This window comes from Grampus griseus (genome assembly GCF_964374135.1).
Source record: "Grampus griseus genome assembly, chromosome: 15".
NCBI lineage: Eukaryota > Metazoa > Chordata > Mammalia > Artiodactyla > Delphinidae > Grampus > Grampus griseus.
The window spans coordinates 83,513,827-83,536,868 of NC_139009.1; the positions used below are offsets into that span (position 1 = coordinate 83,513,827).

The 23,042-nt window shown below is 47.4% G+C and overlaps 1 protein-coding gene across 13 annotated transcripts in view; it reads left to right on the forward strand.

The window, feature by feature from the left end:
• The window catches only part of MAP4K4 (mitogen-activated protein kinase kinase kinase kinase 4), a 173,407-nt gene that overhangs the window by 89,701 nt on the left and 60,664 nt on the right, over positions 1-23,042 (forward strand). For all 13 annotated transcript variants that reach the window (XM_082672480.1, XM_082672481.1, XM_082672470.1 and 10 more), the window contains one exon: positions 21,742-21,867. In XM_082672480.1, coding sequence (XP_082528606.1) covers positions 21,742-21,867 — 126 coding nt within the window. The remainder of the gene's footprint in view (positions 1-21,741; positions 21,868-23,042) is intronic.

Consider the following 23,042-nt stretch of genomic DNA (forward strand, 5'->3'; position numbering starts at 1 on the left):
TTGAGAGTCCGCCTGCCGATGCAGGGGACACGGGTTCGTGCCCCGGTCCGGGAGGATCCCGCATGCCGCGGAGCGGCTGGGCCCGTGAGCCATGGCCGCTGAGCCTGCGCGTCCGGAGCCTGTGCTCCGCAATGGGAGAGGCCGCAACAGTGAGAGGCCCACGTACCGCAAAAAAAAAAAAAAAAAAAAAAAAAAAGAATGTAACTGGGAACTTACAAAATATGAAAATTCTCCTGTTCTTGTCTATTTCATAAGTAAATAAGTAGAGGCAGGTTAAGATTAGATGTTGTATGTTTTTCACACTGAAAAGCCTTCATTTTATGTACTGATGACAACACGATGTTACGAAGGTGATTGATTGACCTGCCCAGAATTCCATAGCTTGCTGCAGAGTAACACCCCCCGATCTTCTTTTATTGCACGGTGACATCTCCTGCTTCACTCGGGGAGCACAGCTCTGTGTCCTGTACTTGGAGTCTAACTAGCACCGGGTAACTAGTCACAATGCCCAGTAAGTTGTAGGTACTCGAATCTTTGATGAATTGAACAGGATGTTCTGGTTTTGGTGGGCACTTGGAGAAACACGTCATAGTTGTACAGTATTGGTTTCATCGTCCAAGAAAATTACAGTCATGTATTGTTGCAACAGAGAACTCTTGGAGGTATGACCGTGTTTTATAGCCTTCTCATTTTTTGTAATAAAAAGTATTAAAAATAACCGTAGGTGTTACACATTAATCATAAATAAATAATAGTAAAACCTGCTCTTCGCACTTGAACTACGTTCCTCTAGGAAGGAAAATAAAGGAGTCTCTTAAAATCACCAGTGGTTAGAAAGAGTGAGTACATTTCCGGCTTTTGTGTTTAGAATGGTCACTGAACTAATAAAGATGATTTATTTACTTTCCTCCTCTTTCCTGTGAACATAAGTTCGAGGCCTGTAAATATTTTCAGGGTGAATCTATAGTTCATGAGCCTCGTCGAAAGCCGGCCGCGTTTATTTAACAGTCACGTCCTGGCTTTTACTGTAAGACAGTGTTAACACCTTTGGTAGACTAGGGCCTAAGGTTCAATTTAATAAAGCTTCCGCTTCCCTACCTGTAAAATGGAATAATAATTCCTACCTCACAGGCTTTTGTCAGAATTAAAATTATATAATAGACGTAAAGTGTCTAGCATATAATTTTTACATGGTGCATGAGGGTTTCTTTGTTCCCTTCTCATTAAAGATACTAAAACAATATAACTCATCACTTTTGCTGAAGAGACGTTTTAACACACACACCTGCCCTCCTGAGCAGCTGTTCTCTGACCTCTCCAGAGGTCAGACCTCTCCTCCTCCTCTGTGTCCATCCTCTCTGCAGGCTCCTGCCTCAGGTGGCTTCTTTGTCCCCCGGCGTAGTCGTAGTCACACTGTTTGGTTCTTCGGGACCACTTTTGTCTGGCCCTGTGAGCTGTCTGCTAGGGCTGTTTTAATGGCTACCTGGAGAGCCCCATGATCGTTGCATGCTTATGTTAATTCTGTACTGGGTTATAAACGCTGTGGGGAGCTAACTTCTAGGATTCTCGTAGCATTTCCAGGCTTTGGACAGAGCCCATCACATGGGAGGCGCTCAGCTTCTGTTTGCTGCTTCTGAACAATGTCCTGGCAATTTTAAAGGAGAATTTCCAAAGTGTTTTGAGTGTTGGCAAAAAAAAAATCTATATCTATCTATCTATCTATATCTATCTATCTATCTGTCTATCTCTACACCCTTTTATAACAATAGAGACAGCCCTTATTTTAATATGTATGTATTTTTTCTGTTGCTTTGTGGTTTACAAAGAAGAAAGAAAATTAAATCGGAAAAGAAAAATATTACCATCCATTCTTACTGGAAATAAGAAAAAGTACTCATGGTTTTGGTCAGATGCAGCTTGTGTTCATTGGGACTGGAAAGGGCATATGTCAGCCATGGTTTGCGGGCTTTTGTTTTCGTGCCTTGAAATGCTGTTCATGAAGTTGCACTAATTCATTCATTTAAACAATTACTAAACACTTCGTCTTTTTAATGCAGACTCTTCTCAGATGTAGGGTGGAATAGAAAGATTAATTTTGCTCCAGAAGGAGCTGTTCTTAATCTCTTGGTAAAATAAAACTTGCCGTGAAAAGGAGCTCTTTGTAATCGTTGATGAGCCCTCCTCTCCAGGCAGATGCAGCTTCCCTGTCACTTCATGAATCGAAGGCATTTTTCTAAGGAAAACAAATAGTTGAATTTAAAGAAAACACCCAGCAATTTTTGTACAACCTGAATTGCTGTTTTGAAAAATACGGACACTGTACTTTAACAATCCCATCCTCCCTCCCCACCAGCTGCTTTTTTTTTTTTTTAAATTTGTGGGCTCTAAATGTAAAATTTGATTTTAAAATGTTGATACTTCCCTCCTTCCATTCCTAGCAAACTTATTAAAAAAGTGTGCATTGGAGGTCTTCAAGACCATCTTCAGGCTTAATGATTCCCTAGAAGGACTCACAGGGCTCTGTCTATAACTGCGCCCTCAGCTGTGATTTACAACCAAGGAAGGACACAGAGCAAAGTCAGCAGAGGGAAGAGGCGCATGGGATGAGGTCCAAAGGAATCCATGCACAAACTTCCAGGAGTCCTGTCGCGGTAGAGTCAGATACATGATTCCTCCAGCAGTGAGCTGTCCTAACACATGTGCAGTGCTCTCCACCAGGGAAGCTCCTCAGAGACGCAGGGCCTGGAGTTCTATCTGGAGCTGGTCACGTAAGCACCCTCTGCCTGGCATGTACCTGAAATTTCAGACTCCCTGCGGGGAAGTAGGTGTTCAGCATAAACCGTATTGTCTGTTCAAACACCCCAGGTACAGGGAGCCACCCTTCTCAATCCAGGGGATGTTGGGAACCCTCCCAGATCCAAGCTCCGGTTGCCAGCGCAGGCCGCAGCTTTGCACACAGGCCTCTGCAGGGGTAGCAGCCTCAGGCCTGGGGATCAGGCTCTTCTCCTGGACTCTGTGCAGCATCTCATTGGATGTCTGGTCTCCTGTGAGTCCCTCATCTTCCCCCGAAGCCTGTTCCACCCACAGCCGTATCCTTTCTCCGTCGGGGGGCGTCCCGCCTTCTGCTCAGGGCACAGAAGCCCCGGCGTCCTGCGACCGCTGCCTTCCTGCCACGTACTGCTCACCCCGTCTGTTAGGAAATCCTGTCAGTGCTGCCTTCAAATGGTATCCAGTTTGGCTCAAATTGTCATGGCCGGTGGTGGCCAGTGGGACGGCTGGGCCATGGGTCAGTAACTGTTGACTCCGGATTAGAGGTACAAGAGGGTTTGTAAGCTATTTTTTCTGCTTCTGTGTGTTTGAAATTCATAAGAAGTTAGCACAGTTTGTGAGTCTGTAAGAAAATCTTGGACATGTGAATCTTGCCTCTCTGTGTGTGTGTGTGTGTGTGTGTGTGTGTGTGTGTGAGGTATGACATGCATACAAAAAAGTGCACAAATGACAAATCCAGGACATTTCTGAAAACTGAACTCACCCCACTCATGAATCAGCAAGAAACAGAGCGTAGCTGGCAGCCCAGGAGCGCCTGGTGGCCCTTCCGGTCACCACTCCTCCCCCAAGAGTAACCACCCTCCCGACTTCTAACACGATCCATTATATTTGCTGTGTTTGTGGTTGATGTGCACGGAACCATAAGGTACTGCTGTGTCCGCTTCTTTGACTTGACCTTACGATTGCGAGAGCTGTTCACACTGCTGCACGTAGAGAGCGTTTGTTTATTCTCTCTGCTCTTAGTATTCTCCGACGTCACACGAGCTTCCAAGAGAACAGTCTCCTCCGGGGGGCGTGGAGCTCGCTGAGTAGCCTGGTGCCAGTCGTGCATGTAGCAGGTGCTGAACTGAATTGCTACAGAAACAAGGAAATTGACCTGGTGGAGGAAGTTCTCCTTGAACGGATAAGAGATGCTCAGGTGCACATTATAGGGAAAACAGACCTTCGCTTCTTAACTTCTTGTGTTTTGGGCATGATTAAATATTTCTTTTCTGGTTTAATTTTATCTGCTTAACTGCAAGAGTTAAGAGAAAAGTTGGCGTCGCTAACTTCGGATGATCAGAGATAAAGTGGGAACTTCTCTCTGAACTCCATCTCCCTTGGCTTTGAGTTTCCCTGCTGTGACAGGTCTCCAGCAGAGAGTTCTTACCCAGCGCCCTCAAGGAGTCTCCATGTCACACCGCTGCTGACTGTTCATCCTCTTTGAGCCGCTGGTCATTTTTCTGCTGACCCTGTGATCTTGGCAGGGGTCCTCCCCTCCCCGCTTCAGGGATAGAGGCTTGGGGTGACATGCAGATGGGGAGATGGACCCTGACAAATGGGATTCCAGCCCATTCCATGGGGGCCAGCCCGAGTTCTTGCCCCCCCCTCCCCGCCCTGTCCAGTCCGCCTCCCCCTGCCCCAGCCACAGTCCCTCCCAGACCTTCACAGGAGACCCTCTCAGCGCTTGCTCTCTCTCCTTTCTGACCACAAGGGTGTTTTAAGACAACACACAGCAAAGCCTTTGGTGAGGCATTTTGTTGTAGCCTTAGGGCAGCAGGAACAGTCGTAACTGTTAGGTCGAGGGACTGTGTGGTCATGTGGTGGGCCCCTGGGTGACCTCTTCTGTGAGTGAGAGAGAGAGAGGTGTTTATACCAGGAAAGAGCTGCCACCCTCCTTGTTGTGGTTTCATTTCAAGGAAACATCTAGTCTCCTCTCACTTTTGTTCACTTACTGGAGAGGCTGGATGTGTTTTTGCCTGAGGCTAGAACTAAAGAAGACCCCGTAGTTATTGCTTCTCCTTAAGTAGTTTAGAAAGAAGAAAACAGTTTATTTGGAAAATAGCTGCAGAGATGGTTTTGTTCAAAAGGGGCAAGGGAAAGAAGACCCTTGAGAGAGAGGAGGTTAACATTTGGAATCACGAGGTCCAGCAGCAGTGTCTCTTCGGACCTTTGCGAGAGCAGGCCCAGACTGGACTGGACTGCCGCATACGCCGTGCCTGCGGACCTGACTGTTTTGATGACGTGATGAATGTGGCCCCGATACTCTGAAGGAGGCACGCGGTCCTGACACTCTGAATGACGTCCCCGTGCACGTGGTCCTGACTCTTCTGAATGATGAAGGTGGTGAGGGTGACACTGCCCACCCAGTTCCAGCGGGTTTTTTTTTTCCTCTCATCTCCCCTACCTTCTTTTACCTAACACGACACGTCTGTATGCTGGTGTGAGGAAGTGCAGCGACATGTCTTGCTGTGCTCGTGTAAGTGCTTCGTGACGATACCGTGGTTCACGTGGGGTGTGTGGTGGCGGGGAGGTTTAGGGTAACTGCCGTCTTCGCTTAGTTCACAGACAGAAGGGGCAGAAGGGGGAACATCAAAGATGCTTCTTCATGGTGAAGTCTAACAGAGTGAGTGGCTATTTCTTCAAGAGAAGCCCCACGCCTTACCAGTAGCCACCAGTCCTAGTTATTTGCCTCTGCGTTAGTGTTTTCCCCTAGGGGAGGATGGAGAGCAGATGCGCACTGCTCCTTTCTTTGCTGGTTGGGCTGGAGATAACTGGACCCGAGTGCTGGATGGTGTGGGTGCGCTGTGTGTGGGGCGGTGGCCTGGAGCTCGTGGAGAGGGCTGGCTGGCACTGTGCAAGTACAAGGACTCTGCCTCTTCCTCTTCCCCCACAGTGCCCATGCCTGTGACCCTACCCCGGCTCTGATACAGCAGAGTTCACAGCCGAGGCTGCTTCAGTAAGGCTGAGGTCATCACAGGCGGAGAATGTTTTCTTAACTGCTCTGGTCATGGGAGCTTAGATGTTTAAGGTCTTCTGGGCCTTTGAATGTTGCTGCTTAGTTCTGTTCATCCTCTCCTTCCCCCAGGGAAAGTTTAGTACACTTAACAGTGGTGAGTTTATGGTCTATAAATTCTGGCTCTACAAAGCAGTTGGAACCAAAAGTTTAAATGACTTCTAGGTTACTGTTTTTGTTTTTATTTATGAAATGTAGATATTCTAGGGAGAAAATCCAGAGAAAAAGAAAGATGAGAAAAAGCATTTCATAATTCTGTCCCCTTGGTTTGTTTACTGTTAACATGTTCATATTAGTATTTTTCTAGTTTCATATATAGAGAGATATGTACATATACATGTAAAATTGTTCTTTAAATGGTGAAATAGCCTTTTCTCTAACATTAAAAGTAACATACGCATCTAGAAAATAGGAAGATGGAAACATGTTTTCCCTCGCCCCGCGCGCCCGCCTCCACCAGGGTGAGTGCGGCTGACCTTCTGGCGTGTTTCCAGTCTTTTCTGGGATTGGAGCTGTTTCTTAGTGCTGCCGATCACTCAGTTTCCAGTTGAACATGTGTGTTTATCTGTGTGGCTGCATTTAGTTTAAAAATAAGTTTGTGCCTATCCTAGGAGGATTTCTCCTAAATAATTTAGAAGGTGAATTCCTTAGCCTTGTCTCGTCTCAAACATCCACTTCATATAACTCTGTTTTAGTCGCCGCCTCACAGTAAACTGCTTCCTGTAAGCTTGTTGATGTGCGCGTTTACTCTCTATATTCACGTAGTGGTTACTTCTGTGCGTGTCCTGGGTTTGGGCGGTGTGTCCTTTAGACTGTGAACTCCTTCAGAATAGGCCAGTTTGAGTGATTTCGTAACACCATGTGATGAGAAGCACTTTGTAGTTTTTACTAAGATCTTGAAAAGTGGGCACTCATTGCCACTGTACATACTGGTTACTTAATATACTTTTCCTTGACAGATGCTCCTTAAATGACAAGGTGTTTGCCATTGTCTTTATTCTTTTAACTTATCTGAATACAAGGAAAAGCGAAGTTAGGGAAAGGAAGCAGCCTATGACTTAAAAAAGCCTGACTGTTCGAAACCTCTTTGGTAGATTCTGAGTATTTCTGTTGACACTAGACTTACACCTTCCCTCCGTTGAATAGTTGAGGGGGTTCAGTCCCAATGCTTGTTTCCGTATCATCTCCAGCATCTGTTGCTTCCTTTGTGTGGGAGGGAGATGCGGCTGCCAGGCTGTCTCTAAGTGGGGCTGTGACGTCACTCCTGAGGGACGGGCCCAGCCGTGGGGTCTCCAAGTGTGCTTTGGCAGCAGGCACACCAGGCGCAGCTGGTCTGACAACGTACTTACCTTCTCCTGCAACTCCATGAAAGTTATTTGGTGTACAGTGGAGTGATGCCAATGGGTACTTACTCGATGGAGAAGGCACGAGTGACTCAAGAGCCCAAGAATGGTTTTCGGTGCAGACTTGAAGATTTCAGTGAATTCAAAGTACCATTGTCTTACTGAGTTTTTGCCTCTAAATCATTTAGTGCAGCGCTGATGGAGACATGCTAACTTTCTTCATTCGAAGTTTAAGAAATGGTCATTTTGGTAGAGCAGGTAGTTGAAACAGTGGGGAAGACTGTGGACAAACAATCAGAGCGAATTTACTTTGATTCAAATCTCAGAAGGTTTGCTGTGTCTGAGACGCATTTCGTAGCAGCTTGTGTACATTTTTAGTTTTTTTTTTTTTTTTTTTGCGGTACGCGGGCCTCTCACTGCCGTGGCCTCTCCCGTTGCGGAGCACAGGTTCCAGATGCGCAGGCTCAGCAGCCATGGCTCACGGGCCCAACTGCTCCGCGGCATGTGGGATCTTCCCAGACCGGGGCACGAACCCGCGTCCCTTGCATCGGCAGGCAGACTCTCAACCACTGCGCCACCAGGGAAGCCCTTGTGTACATTTTTAGATGGAATGTTTAGGGGAGATTCCATGGTACCACTGGGTTTTTTCCTTTATATATCTCTTTAATGTGTATATATTAACTTAATTATATTTATATTATATATTATGAATTACTACATACTATAATTTATTTACGTAATTAAAGTTTAATCACTTGTGCGGAAGCCTTTTCCCTGAATTGACACTGGTTTTTATAATATTTGAAAAAGTTCAACATGCTATTTAAAAACACATGGGTCTCTAGAATTTGTTACTTATTATATCTCTGAGATTTTATGACTCCCCCCCTCCCCAAATAGTTAAGGATGTCCTTGTCTTCAGTTAAAATTAGCCACTGAGGGGCTCTTAGCTCTGAACAGCGAGCTTCAAATTAACCCTTTATTTACTCTGGACTCTTAACTCCAGAGGCATTTCTTTCTTCCTTTTAAAAGCCGTAGAGAACCTTCAATTTTAAACTCAGTCTTACCCCCTCCTGCATCTGTGCTTAGTTAGATAAACCGATCAATCTAATGAATTCTGCAGACAGAGGCTACAGCGCTCTGTGTGCCTGTTTTAGCCCAAGGTTCAGTATTCCACAGACAGACAGCTAGTGAGTACACACGCGTGTAAACATCCATGCACAGACGCGAGGTCGCCAGCTTATCCTGAGCCTGGCAGGAAAAGAGGGTGTTTTCTGATTTCTCCTACAGATGTGTTTAGTTTCATTGCTCGCTCAGTCCAGGCTCTGGTGCTGTGGACGTGCTTTTGCGTCCTGTGAGCGTCCTTGCTTCATCCTGTGTTCTGCGATCCCTCTGGTCTGGGTCCCTCCTGTGCTGGCTCTTCCAGCCCCTCAACTCTCTCTGGAAGGTCTGCCCGCCTGCACCTTGGCAGGGCTCCCCTCCCCCGGGGGCAGCCTGATGCCCTTTCCTGGTGTGTCTCTCCATCTCTGCATCCTGCCCCTGGCTGCCATCTGTGCAGAAGAGGCCTTCAGCCCGCTGACTGAATGCACGTGTTCCGTGGAGGAGCCTACACAGGGACATGGTTCTTGCTAAAAGCCCGTCGAGAAATGTGACATCTCAAACTCTCGGCCTTTGTGTGTGGAGCCCCGGCAGATGGTGAACTTGGTGGTTTGTGCTGCTGGTTGCAGGTGGATGGCAGGGGCTGGTTCCACCAGGATGACACCCTTCTTCGTGCGTGGGAGTTTGGGTTGGTGAGTGACCTTTCCGGGTTTCCACTGGAGAAATGTATTTGAAGACGGAACTAACTGGTTTGCATTTCGGTGGAGACGCCATTGAGGTAGTGACTTTGTACGTTGTGTTGGTGGTGACGGCCCTGGTTTCCTCCCCTCCCCTCCCCTTCCCTTCCCTTCCCTTCTCCAGCCCCATCGCCTTGAGGGCAGAACAGGGTCTCTGTGGCCCGACTCTTGGCCTCTCTGAGAGTTCGTTTTAACACACCCACTCCGAGGTGGCCAGCCTGACCCCAGGGCCGCGCGGACTCTCACCGTGTGTGTTGCTTCACAGACACTCAGCACATAGGGCGGTGCTTGGTGGTCCGGGGGTCGGTGGGGGGCGTGCTGGGTGCTCTTTAGGGAGCGTCTGGGTGACCGTTGCGTCTGTGATGTCCCAGGCCGGCTTTTCCGGTCCCTCTCCAGCAGTTCCAGCCTGCAGCTTACTCTCCGCAGTGTGCGTGTGCGTGTGCGTGTGCGTGTGTGTGTGTGTGTGCGCGCGTGCGCGTGTAAAAGGGGGAAAATGGATTAGGTAACGTGATCTCACGGAGCTATTTTTAGACCAGCATGACTTATTACAGTTTTGTGAACTGTGTATGTAGTACCCTGCCCTGAAGTTCTATATAAAGTGATTAATAACAAAAAGTTTGCTGATCGCTTATCTTTCCTGTGATGTAAAAACAAAGGGATCTACACCTTCCCTTTGCTTTAAATAACTGCTGGTTGAGGGGATAGGGGACTATCTGAGGTAAAAGAAGTGAGGTTAAGATACGATATTGAAGTTGCATCTTCAAAATTTGTGGAAACTTTTTGTTTGCCTCTTTATATCGGAGAGCCTTAATCCTGTATTATTGTCTTCCACTCTTAAAATTAAAAATTTGTTTTCTGGAAAACAATTTTTATTCCTGTATGCGATAAAATTCACGTTTTAAACAGTAACTCTGTATATCTTTTAAAGTCACAGTCAAAAGAAAAATTATTTTCTGATAAAATACAAATAGTACTCACCATCAGCAGTGCCATTTATTGTGATCACAGCGTGTCTCAGAATGAAAATACTGGGAATGAAGCTGTAGCAGGGCGAGTTTGTCCCCCTCGTAGCTGTGACGCTCCTTAAAAGCTTCAGAATACAGTTGATTAATACCAGTCTCGGCACTGAGTCATCTTCTTTCTAAATGAATCACATAATGAAGATAATTGGTTCTCTCTCTCCTCCCTTCTTTTTGGTATCTGGAGTTTTGGCATCTCTCCACATTTTCCCAGGAGGAGCCCCTGTAGTTTATCGGTGCGTCCTTGTATGAGCAGGTGACACGTCGTTGAAGACGCACGTCGCTAACTGTTCTCCAGCAGGAGACCTGAGCAGACCGTGCAGTCAGCTTACAGTGGGACGACCGTTTCAGGATCCGGCTGTTGCTCTTGTCGGGGCCGGCACCCTCGCTTGGCCTCTCAGCCGTCACAGCAGGGAGTCGATAAGCCTGGCAAGTGTCCACGTACCTGCTGCCCGAGGGCGGGTGACGCCGAGTTTGCTGGTCTGAGTTCACCGGGGTTGCCCTTGACAGGCTGCCGCAGGCACGCTTCGTGTTCGGAGTTGTATTACATCAGTTTAGAGAGCAAAAGATCATTGTAGTTCGTTTTCCGAACCTCACGTTTGAGTACCTGCCGTGTGCTGGGCGCCATGGGGGTCTTTGCATGTTACCTGACTTTCCTATTCCTCCACCCTGGGGTGTGACTCCGCAGCCAAGAATGGAGTAGAGTTTCCTCCTCTTGCATGCAGGGAAACTGAGGCTCAGAGATTTACTCTTTTCAACTTTTTATTTCTTACTTTAAAGAGCACCTGTGTCAGCAGCATCCAGCTGTCCACAGTGCACACCTTTAGTCTGACAGGGCCTGTCAGGGGCATGGACGTGAGCAGGGTGGAGGCCCTGCCTTCCTGGAGCTTACGTCCTCACAGAGGAGGTAGATTTTTTTTTTTTTTTTTGCGGTACGCGGGCCTCTCGCTGCTGTGAGAGCAGGGAGGGTGGGCCGGGTGGGGAGCGAGGTGCCAGGCACCGTCGTCAGCGTTGTGACCCATCCCTGGGACCTGAGCCTTGTTCAGAAGACTGAGCTGGCAGCTCGCGGGAGGAGAAGCCTTCCAGGACTAGGGTCCTCAGTGAGAGAGCCTTTGCACCAGCAAACCTTATTGCAGCAGGCTTATATATGATGCCGCAACAGGGACCTCTTTGCACCAGCAAACCTTATTGCAGCAGGCTTATATATGATGCCGTAACAGGGACCTCTCCCTCTGTGCTGGATGGGTGAGCACACCCAAGCACTGCGCCACCAGGGAAGCCCAGGAGGTAGATTTTAAGCGGGGTTTTGTGGGGCTGAGTGCTGAGACAGATGACGATCTGTCTGTCCCCAGATGCATGGTTTTTATGCTACTGGATGTTTTCGTTGGCTTTCTAGGTCCTTCTGCAGCTTGAGCCGTGCAGCTGGTGTGACTGTGGTGCAGAGCTGGGGGGGAGGTGGCTGTTCTGGGGGGAAGGGTGTCTCCAGCTGGGAGGCTCGGGGACACATTGTATAAATTTCTGACGGAGTATAAAGCATCCATCAAGACTTTTCCCAAGAAGGACCAACTGTACCGTGGGCTGTACCTGAATGGATTGGTCTGGCTCACAGCAGAGCTTCCCTTTGGGTTTTATTAAGACTCGAGGTCAGTCCCCCGTCTAGTCTAGGGGAGGGGGTGGATCCTACAGGGTCAGACCCCCCGTCGGCTGCTCAGGTGCATGTCTGGGGCTCAGGGTTAGGGTTCTGTATTCCTCCCGTTTTCTCTCTTCACGTGATTTGGTATGTTTCTAAAAAGTAGGAGAAAATAGGGCTTCCCTGGTGGCGCAGTGGTTGAGAGTCCGCCTGCCGATGCAGGGCACACGGGTTCGTGCCCCGGTCCGGGAAGATCCCACATGCCGCGGAGCGGCTAGGCCCGTGAGCCATGGCCGCTGAGCCTGCGCGTCCGGAGCCTGTGCTCCGCAACGGGAGAGGCCACGACAGTGGGAGGCCCGCGTACCGCAAAAAAAAAAGTAGGGGAAAGTAGAAGGGAGAGGCGTTCTGGATTGTTTTCCTAGTTGGAATTGGGAAATAAGGAGACGGGGTTCAGCCACTGAGGCGGTCCTGTAGCTTTTCTCCACCCGCGGTCGTGAGGCACCATCACTCACAACCAAGGAGGTGTTTTGTTTTTAAAGGGGTGGGGGGCAGCCAAGTAAACTTTAAAATATATATATATATATATACACACACACACACACACACACACACACACACACACACACACACACACACACACACACATATATTTTTTTTTTGGCTGCGTTGGGTCTTCGTTGCTGCGCGCGGGCTTTCTCTAGTTGCGCTGAGCAGGGTCTGCTCTTCGTTGTAGTGCGCGGGCTTCTCACTGCGGTGGCTTCTCTTGTTGCGGAGCACGGGCTCTAGGTGCACGGGTTTCAGTAGTTGTGGCACGTGGGCTCAGTAGTTGTGGCTCACGGGCTTAGTTGCTCCGCGGCATGTGAGGTCTTCCCAGACCAGGGCTCGAACCTGTGTCCCCTGCACTGGCAGGCGGATTCTTAACCACTGCGCCACCAGGAGGCCCAAGTAAGGAGTTTTGAGAAGCACTGGGGCGGTCCACATCCGCGCAAGTCCTCCTGGATGAGCGCGGATGCCGTGTAATGTTGCCCGTGATGCACTTACCTGCATTTCGTTGCCTAAAAGCTTTTGGAAAGGGGGTGTCTGTCAGGAGTTAGAATATCTTGCTTCTGTTTTCTGTTTGCCCCAAAGACCTGTGGAACTCGGTCCTTGTCTTCTTGAGTCACTCTGTGGAAGCATCTTTGAATCCTCAGAGCTGAGGGAAGGGCTCTTCACACGTGGTTTCCATGAAGATCCCCCAGACACTTCTCCAGGTGTAAAGTTGTGTCAGGCCAGTCCATGGTATTTGAGTGGAAGCTGCCATTTCAGAGCAAAGAGGGAATCCCTTTCCAGATACGCAGATTACCACAGTGAAGAGAATTATTTGAAAGTAACAGAACACACCTTTACACCAAGGCTTATTTCCTTGTTGCCACGATTGGCACACGATTGCAGATTTCTGTTATCCAGGAAGCACCAGGAGCCAGGTTGGAGGTACTTACTTCCTACTTTGGCTTAACTCCGTGATGCTTGCAAGATAGCTGACCGAAGGAAGATCTGATTACTGTTCTCTAGACTGTCCTTGCTGCTTTTTCCTCTTGCTCTCACCTGCTGTGGTATATCATGACACAGATCATATAAGCAGGAATTAGGGTAGCTCGTGAGGGTGGGAGGTGAGGGAGACAGGAAGGGTGAGGGAAAGGTCAAGGTAAAACCATGAAACATGCCCCAAAATCTTTGCTTGGCCACTGTGATGCTCGAGGTCAGAACTAGAATATCACTGAGCTTTGTAAATACTGGCCGTTGGACACCGTCCACCAGCAGTCACTACCCATCCCGACCGTGGCAGAGAACACGTCACTGCCCCGGCAGAGAGTGTGGTCTGTTACTTGCTTGATTTTGGCAATTTCTATACTTGTGATTCAGGCATAAACTGAATAGCTTGCTTATAGCAATTGAGATCAAACAAAAGTTATTTTAGTGATCTTATCAAAAGCATATTTTGCACATTAATTTTCTTCAGTTGATTTCCTGTGTGTGACTTAAATTCTTCAAAATTATGATGATACTCCTTTAGTGGTGGGAAGGTGGGACCAGATGGGCTCTCTGTTGTTGGGAGGTGAGGGTCTTTAGCCTTCCACCCTGGTAGCGGAATCAAAACATCTGTAAATCCAAGTTGTTGTGTTCTGAACACCCTGGGTTCTAGTTTAATGAGCTATATCAAACAAATTGAGTCTCGGATTCCTTCACCGGCAGACGCCCCAACAGGCTTAGTGGGTATTATCTGCAAGGCTGTAGGTTGTAGGTGGTGTGGTGTTTTTGTCTGCTGATTCCATGACCTGGGTTCATTTCAGTTGACCCCCTTCCACCCCGCCCCATGGGCATTGGTTCCCACTTCTTTGCACACTGGTAATTTTTAATTGGATGCCAGCCATGTGATTTGTACCTTGTTGGGTATTTGGACATTTTATATTCTTGTAATATTCTTGAGCTTTCGCCTGGGATGCAGTTAGTTACTTGGAATCCGTCTGAGCCTTTTAAGGTCCGTTCCTTGGGGTCAGATCAGCATTTAGTCTAGAGCTAGTTTTACCGCACTGCTGAGGCAGGAGCCTCCTGAATGCTGTGCCCAAGTTCCTGTGAATGATGAGATTTTCCAGTCTGGACAGTGGCAGCAGGCGCTGTTCCCCGGTCCTCTGGGGGTCCTCACCTGACCTCGGGAGGATGTGTTGGGTGCTTTGCTCGGATCTCCTGCCCCGTCTCTGCATCTCTCCTCCCTGACCCCTGTCCTGCACGCTCCAGCTGCCCTCAGCTCTGTGTCCTCAGCTCAGCATCCTCTGGGCTTCGGTGGGGTTTCCTCTCGCTTTGCTGCAGCTTGGAATCTCCCAGGGCAGCAGCTCGGCATTTGTAGGTCTTTCCTCGTGTTCCCGCCTCTCAGAGCTCACTGTCCTTCAATCCCTGGTGTCCAGGGTCCTAAAACTCGTTCATTCGTTTTATCTATTGTAGTTGTTCAAGTGGGAGTACATCTGGCCCTTGACCCTCCTTTTAGCCAGGAACAGAAGTTTGGCCTTTGTCCTTTTCACTTGCAGACTATTTTCAGAGCCAGCCTTCAACTGACTTGCCGTGTCAGTTGTGTAAGCAGGGGCTCTGTGCGTGTGAGTGCACGATGGGGCCAGTCAGAAACGCACAGACGTGTGATGTTGTCCACATTCATAGCTCCTCCAGAGCTGTGCCCCTTCTTGCCACCGCTTACTAGGGCCTGGCTTTCAGGTTTTAACGTGTGCGCAGTGCTCTTGGTGGAGTTCGCCCCTGGCTTAGGGAAGGGCGTGGGCACAGAGGCAAGACTGTGTCCGGGGCCCTCTGGCAGGTCAGGAAGGTGAAGCTGGCGCGATGGCTGATCCCGGGCTCCAGGTACCTCTCCTCTGCTCCGGAAACAACTTGAGCTTGGAAATTTCTGATCTCAGGAAGTCATGGGCCTGGATTGGTACCATTGGAGCCAACAGGAAGACGTGACCGTGGAGGTCCGAGCTCTGGGTGATGCTGACCCAGCGGGAGGCAGGTTAACCAGCAAGGTTCCCGTTCTTCAAACTCCCCTCGCCTTCCCCGTACAGCTGAGCGCTGGAGTGAGCGGCTGGAGCAGGGAGCTTGGTGGTGACGCGGGACCAGCAAGGGGGGCGTGAGGGCCCCCTGTCCAGGGAGGGCGGGGGAGCTGGACATGTGAACGGCCAGAAGGAAACTCATTTGGGTGCTTATGGAGTTAACGCCTTTACTCTTAACTTTCCCCCACGTAGGAAAATAGTATTGTTGAGAATTGGGCAAGTTAAAGAAGAAAACCTCTGTAATCCAGAGGTAATCTTTGGGCACAGTTCTTCTTTTTTCTTTCTTACACATTGAAACGTGTGGAGTTATCTAAATATACTTGTACACTGGTGTTGCCAATGGCAAAATGCTGATGTTAAGAATATATTATTTTGTCATCTTCTGAGCATTTTGGATTACTGATCTCTTTCTGGTCTCATAATATAATTACAAGTTTCGTTATGTAGGGGAGGAAAAAAACCCTTTCCTTCTACCCTTCTAGGTTCTTGATCATGTAATAAAAGATTAACAAGACGAAAACAAACAGGTTTGCTAACTTGTCTATCTCGTATATACATGGGAACCTTCACAAGGAAAATGAAGACTCAAAGAAGACTCTGTCTGTGTACCAGGTTGAACAGAGAGATGCCATTGTGGACCAGTAACTAAACCATATGGGACAGCTAACAGAAGATGAGAGGCTTGCTTGTACAGAATTCTTTTGGCCTCAGTCCCCTGGCTCTGGTGATAAGAATGTTTTTTCCAGTTGGTATAGGAAGGATGCCTTTCATATGGGAGTTTTATCGCTTGCTTTCAGGGAGAAAAGGGGAGGTCGGAGCACCTTTTTTGTCCCTGCTGCTTTTCAAGTCCCTTTAGCTTAAAATAATCCCATGTCAAAGAGCATATTTTGGGGTGACAATCAAGTGTTTTGGTGGAGGATTTGATTTTGGTCACTCTGGGCCTTACCCAGGAGATCTGCTTTCCATCTCTGTCGGGACCTAGGTTTCAGCTCTTACTTTAGGGGCCATACTAAAGGGTCCCCAATGGAGGAGGAAAATGGATGGGTTCTAAAATCAAGTATTGATGTGACTTATTTCAAGTTAGACTCTCGAAGCAACTTGTACCCTGGGGAATTGTGTCCTGTAAATTGGGGCTTGACACTTTGGAAAGTTCTCATAGTTTCGTTTAGATCCTAGAGAAAACAGCGATGGGTCTTACCTGACTTTGTGATTTGAGTTAGCTCACCGTGTTCATTCGCCGTGCTGTGGTTGTTGTTAAGGGGTCATCCCAGAGGTGTGTCTTGGCCTCCTTGCAAGCACCAGTCTCCCCAGGTTTTTCGTGAGTGAGTGATGTTGAGGAAAATGGGTTGTCCTTGCCGTCCTGCACCGTCTCGTCACAGTCTGAAGTTACCACCCCGCCATGCCCATCCCGGTGATGGTGCTGCTCTGTAGTTCTCTTCTTTACCACGCTGCTCTTAGAGCCCAGTCGAGTGACACAGCCTCGCTGAAATATAGCAGATTTCGTAGAACACTTTGCTGAGTCAAGTAAAGTCCTACGTGGTGGTGTCTGTCGACAGAAAGAGCAGGTTAAGCGCTTCAGGGCCGTTAGGGTTAGACTTTGGGGTCTCAGAAGTCCATTGGCTCAGTAGCAAAACTAGGGAGCATGTCTTTTTGTCTGAAATGTGTTCAGGGCAGTATTCCTTGTTGAGTAAGATGTCACGAGTGCAGCTATGTTAATTTTGTCATTGTTCTGTTGGGGTTTTTGTTCTGGAGCTGATGGGTCTTCTGAGATGGACGCGGATTAATTTTAAAGAACGTTCCATTCCTTCCTTCGACCAGATCCTGGACCTTCATTTTGCTCTAGAAGCTTCCCTGCAGAGTCATGTTCGCCTCTGTCTGGTTGAATGATCAGTGAAGTTAAGTTGCAGAACTTTTCATATGTCTGAGTCATAAAAATTAATTTTGGTTAATTCAGCTTGGTGTGATACTGAATAACACTCTCAGATGTCGCTGGGGTTTGCCAAGTCAAAGGTGATCTGCCCTCATTTCTCTGCCAGTTCACAGTCCCGTAAAGAAGGGTTTGGTAGTCGTTAACTAAAACAAGCTTGTAAACTTTTTTCTAAAATGGATATTCAATGGCTGTTTTCATTCTAAGTATATACCTTTTGGTGGTGAAATCTGCCAGATGCTCGTGTATTTCATTTTATTAGTATTCTCTCCATCTAGTAAAGATAGAGTGAGTAATGAATGGCCCTTCCTGTTTTTGTTCAGCTCTTAATGAGTAGGCTTAATTCTGTAAGGAGGGGCTGCTGGGGGGAGCACGCCCCAGACCTCCTGGGTCCTCCCAGTCGGGCTCATTGGAGGTCTGCCTGCTGGCAGTGGAAGGAGACAGAATTTTGGTAACAAGAGAGTTTAAACAACATTTTAAGGAGTTATTAAGAAACCCTACTAGTCCTATGCACTGCTCTGTGCTCAGACTGTGGAGTGGACAGGACTTTTCCTATGACTCCCAAACCCACAGCTGCTTTTGAAGATGACCACGATTCAGATGTACACTCCCCCCCCCCCCCCCCCCCCCCCCCGCCACCCTGTCCTCTAGCAGCCAAGGAAGGCAAAGGAAAACTCCTCCCTAGTCTTAGCCTGAGACAAAGACCTTTTCTGCTGAGTTTGCTCCCACTGGGGAGAGTCCAGAATGCTAATTGGCATCAGCTGCCTTAGATCACCGGGGGCTGGCAGCTGCCTCATCCCTGGAGGAGACCTCCCCAAATGTCCCCTCTCCTCTCTCAAGTGACCCTTAATTTTTTTTTTTCCATGTGTACGTGACTGTGGCCTCCTAAAGGGGAGGATGAAGGGCAGAGGCGTTTGGACTTGGCCGGGACACTTGGATATATCACTTCCTCATGGAGCTTTGCTACATCCACTTTCTTTGCAAATGTGGGATTTGTCATCGCTTTTAAAATGCAGTTAGTCTGTTCTAAGTCTGTTTTCCGCTGTATCTTTTCTGGCAAAATGAGGTGTTTGTTTTTGGTGGTGGTGCGCATGCGTTTAAATACTGGAATGAGAACAGCAAACTTGTTTTCACCTAATGACTGAAGGGAGATTCGAACTCAGAAGTTGGTTCGTTATTACCCTAAAGACACCGTGTAAGACACTATATTATAAGCATTAGTCGTGATTAGGATTCCAGCTGCAGTTGGCTCCAAACTGTTGGTAGATTCTGCATTTCTGATGCTTTTCCTCCAAGGTGGGCACTCATAATTAGACAGTGAATGACAGTTAGTGGTGCTGAGTGCCTTTTTACTTTATAAACTGTGCAATAGCCATCTATTTGAAAATCAGAGAAGCCAGAGAAGGAATGTTTCAAAGTATATATAATCCTTATCCTGAAATGATGATTTGAGAGGACAGTATGTTTTCCTCTCAGTATTTGTAGTTCAGTTTCATCTGCTTCCAGGATTTGACTGTTAAGACCCCGGAAGTATTCTGGCAAGAGACATCGATCTGATTAATGTATTTTCGGAAAATATTTGGATGTTTCAGTCATATTAGAAAAGCTGTTACCAAACTGTGTTTAAGCTGTTCTTATGTCATATTTCATTGTTTGTAACTTGCAGCCCAGTTTCGAAGATGTTACAGCCTGCGTCTCATGGTTGATGGTGAATCATAGTTTCGTTATGAAAAGTGATTGGGTGTCTGTCTGGCAGCATCTTAGGTTCAGGGAGATGTGTTGTGCCGTGATGGTCCTCCAACAGTATTGCCCGTGTGCATGTTAAGTGCTTTTCACACCGGTGAGCAGTACCGCATTTAAGCCTACGGGGATCTTTAAACGTGTAAGATGTGGGAGGATTTTAACTCAGTGGCTCCAGAAACCTCAGGTGCCGATGGAGGGTCTTGGTTGTTCTTACACAGAGCGGTGAACGCGTGAGATCCTGGAAGACACTGGTTTTTGTCACTAAAAGAAAACATGTCAAAACCACTCACAGTATGTCAAGACCCTTAATTATTGCGCAGGAAGCTGCTTGTGGGAGAACTGTAGGTAGCGTTTGCTTTCTGTCCAGAAGTGAAGCCTACTGGCAGAGCATCACAGGGACTAAAGACCCTGGGGTGACTTAGGCAGCGTGGGGGGCGGGTGGCGGCCCCTAGGAAGGGTTAGGGATGGAGCAATGAAGTCCCGCCTTCCGTCCGGGAAGGCACACATTACTGCATGAAGTGAGTGGCTGCGCTCTTAGCACAGAAAATGAAAATCAGTAGTGTGTTGATTTTTCCCTATTCTAGTTCAGCATTGTTCCTTTTGTTTTTGTTTAGTCTTTGTACCCCAGATCCTTACAGCTTTACTGGTTTTGGATAAGAGGAAAAAAATCATACCTTTAGTTGACTTTCTAATCCTGGAGTAACACCACCTCCTTTCCAGCAGGAGCGAGGCTGTGGCCAGACTCGCGCTCATTTTTGTTAGGAATGTGTCAGTCTCAACAGGCCTCGTTGGGGTGTCCTGGCTGCCCAGGAAGCCAGAGACTGTGGGCGGCGAGTCGTGAGCTGCGATCCAGAGAGAGCGGGGCCCCTGTGCCGGCAGGTGGTGGTCCTCCCACAGCATGGGCGCGAATGTGACGTAAGATACAGCTGTGGATGGGTGGGGCTTCCTAATTCTGCTTGGGGCGTGCTTTCTTGTGCCCAGTATGAACAAAACCTGTTGCCCTTTACGTTTTATAGTATAAAGTTTCTACACTGTAAAGGCCCCAGATAGAGGGGTGTGATTGTGTAATACTAGCCAGGCTAAGCCCTGGTTTTGTTTAGAATTAAGCTACTTAATTATCCTAGTTGTTCAGCCTCTTATTGTTCAGTGCGGCTTTAACCATGGCCATTGAAATTCATATGCATTTGGTGTGATTTACATATATATCGGTTTTGAATGAGAATTATTACACAGACTAGTGTCTAGACTGTGCTTGGCCACGTGACTCTGCTTCATATTTCTGTCATCGTCTGCCAAAGTCCCATGACAATCACGCCTGTCATCTGTATGCTGCAGTAGTCTCATACTTACGTATCTGGACCGAGCTGGAAGCCATCGCCATGAGAATCACCGGTGTTGGATGATTACGTGTTTTCGTGGGTATTGGGTTTATTAAGCAGTAATGACGAACTGAAAGTTGTTTTTAAAAAGACATTTTCTTTTTTCATTTGGTCTCACTGTTAATATCTAATTAATGATGTTGCCCTAAGAGCAGTGTTTGCAAACCAAACTTACTTTAGGTCTGTGAGGCCTTAAGAAAGGTTCTTGGAGATGCTAGGCTGCAACGGTAGGTTTTGTGTGTGTGCGTGTGTGCGCGCACACATGTGCATATACACGTACCTGTGTGGCTCAGAATCCCTGAGTCTTCCCTGGAGAGGGAAGGATATCAGCTAAAGTGGAAGGAGTGTGTCAGTGTAGAAAAGTCAGGAGGTTTTAGGGAACCACTCATCATTTCCTGTTGAAAATACATGAAATAAAGGGAATTCTAGAGATCTGGTTATGAGGCTTTGCTCAAAGATCTTCTTTATCTTCCCTCAAACACCCCTTTTCTAACCAAGGCAGATTTTCCCTATTCCTGCACATTCTCTCTTTTTTCTCACTTTAATTCTGCTTTCCTCTCATTCTCGTGCTACCTGTAAACCTTTCTTCGGATGACTCTTTGCAGGTGGTTTGGCGTTACCCTCTCCCCGTGTCCGTGTGTGCAGCAGGGCACAGGATGCCCCCGATGATGCGGTTTTCCCCAGGGCGGGGTGGGGAGGGGTTGGTGTGGGAGAAGGCGGAGACCTCAACATTCACAAGAGCAACTTATTTTTATTTTCCGGACCTTTGTCACCACCTGTCCCCTTCATTCTCCCTCTAATCTTCTCATACAGACTCTTCATTTCTTCCTCTGCTTGTCTTATTTTAGTAAAGCAAGAGGCGGGGGGATGAGCCCAGTCTAGGGACAACCTGCCGCCACTGAGTGGTGTTTATGTTTCTGGGCTCCTGGACTGGCCCGAGTCTCTTGGGGGCGCTGTCCATCCAGGACCACAGGGTCCCTGAGCTTGGCCCCTGCCCCCGACCCAGGGTGATGGTGCTGTGTGATGCTCTCAGAGCTGAACCTTAAGTGCGTCGGACGATTTATACTCACAAATGTTCTCTAGAAAAGAAGCAGCCCTTGCTAGTCATTTGAAGTAGTATCAGCCAGTTTTCTTTTTCCTCCCATTTTTACAGATGAGCCAGTTGAGGCCCAGAGAAGTGGAGTGAATTGCCTGGGGTTACGTGGCCCGTGGAAGAGCCAGGCCACGCGTGCCCTCTGCCCCTGCTGCTTCCTGTTTCATCTTTACCTTTTGTGCTTGTATTTCTTCTTGCAGAGCTTGTAATCACATTTCAAAGGATGCGTCGCCGCAAGTCCCCGATTACTGGCACAAGAGTAAAGTGTCTCTCCCTTGCTGGAGGGGCTGGGAACGTCTGATTGCCTGCATGTGGAGAAAGTAAAATCCTGCATGTCATTCAGAAGCTGCCCATTTTATTTTTATTTTTTCTTAAGGATGAAGAGGAGGAAATCAAGCTGGAGATAAATATGCTGAAGAAATATTCTCATCACAGAAATATTGCAACGTATTACGGGGCTTTCATTAAGAAGAGCCCCCCAGGGCACGATGACCAGCTCTGGGTAGGCGGACGTTTCCTGAGCATTCTGGGGGGTTTCCTCTTTGTATTTAAAAGGGCATTAAGAACCTTCCGGGGGGGAGGGGAGAGAAAAGCAAAGAAAAAGGGGTAACATCCGGTATCTTCCCTGGCCTTCTCAGTGGAAGGTGTCCTGAATGTTTATTTTGGTGTTGATTTCACATGGCAGGAAAAAGAGTTAACTTGTGTTTTGGGAATAAAATGGCACATTAAAAAAAAAAAAGTAACAAAATAGCAAGGAAATTAGCTTGAAAATGAAAGCAATGTGATAAAAACTTGATGGAAATTAATTAGTGTGGAATCTCAACTAAATGAATCTTTCTTTACTATGTTGGAATGAGAGACAAATTGCAAGAAAACAAACTTAGTTTAGTAATTTATTAAGAACAGTGGACTCCAGGGAAATTTATAGAATTTATACATATTCAACCATATCTCTTATTGAATACATTTCTATTCAAGATGATGACACCGAGACAGTGTCAGATCTGTGGTTATCACGTTATGCCAAAGGTACTGGGCTTATAGGGCAGGAAGATAGATGAATACTCTTCTAATTTTTAAAAAAGCCATTAGAGACTGTTTGCAAAGTTAGGATAGTAAAAGGGAAACAGTTACCTTTATTTCCATTGCCCGTATCCAAACACAGTTAAATTTTTAGAATAGTTCAACTCAATTTATTTTCTAAGTACTTTGGAAATATACTTGTGTTCGTATTGTGGAAACATTTAGTTATTGTAAATAGTGTCTTTTAAAAAATGATGTGCTGCTTAAAAATAGTATTTCTCTTTTTAAAGAGAAATTTTTAAACTGTACTAAACGCAGTTGATATAAAATAGTTCGAGAATCACGATGTGTGGAAAATAGAGCAGTTTAGACACTGGCAAGTTGGAAAGCCTGTTAAGGGGTATTTAGATCAGATTTCTGATGAGTGGGCGTTATTAGGAGCAAGCAGTCCACTTGCGTCTGTGCTCAGGAGAGAAGGGGGGCTTCAGGGCCTCTGCACAGGCTGCGCCGTAGAACATGCAGACGCCGATCTCCTGGACCGGATGTCCGTGCCGAATAGATGGGGTGTGATGGGATATGCTCTCAGGAGTTCGGTGCCTCCACAATGGTCGTGCGCCCAGACCTTTAGGAAAGGAGGGGGGTTAGACTGCCCCC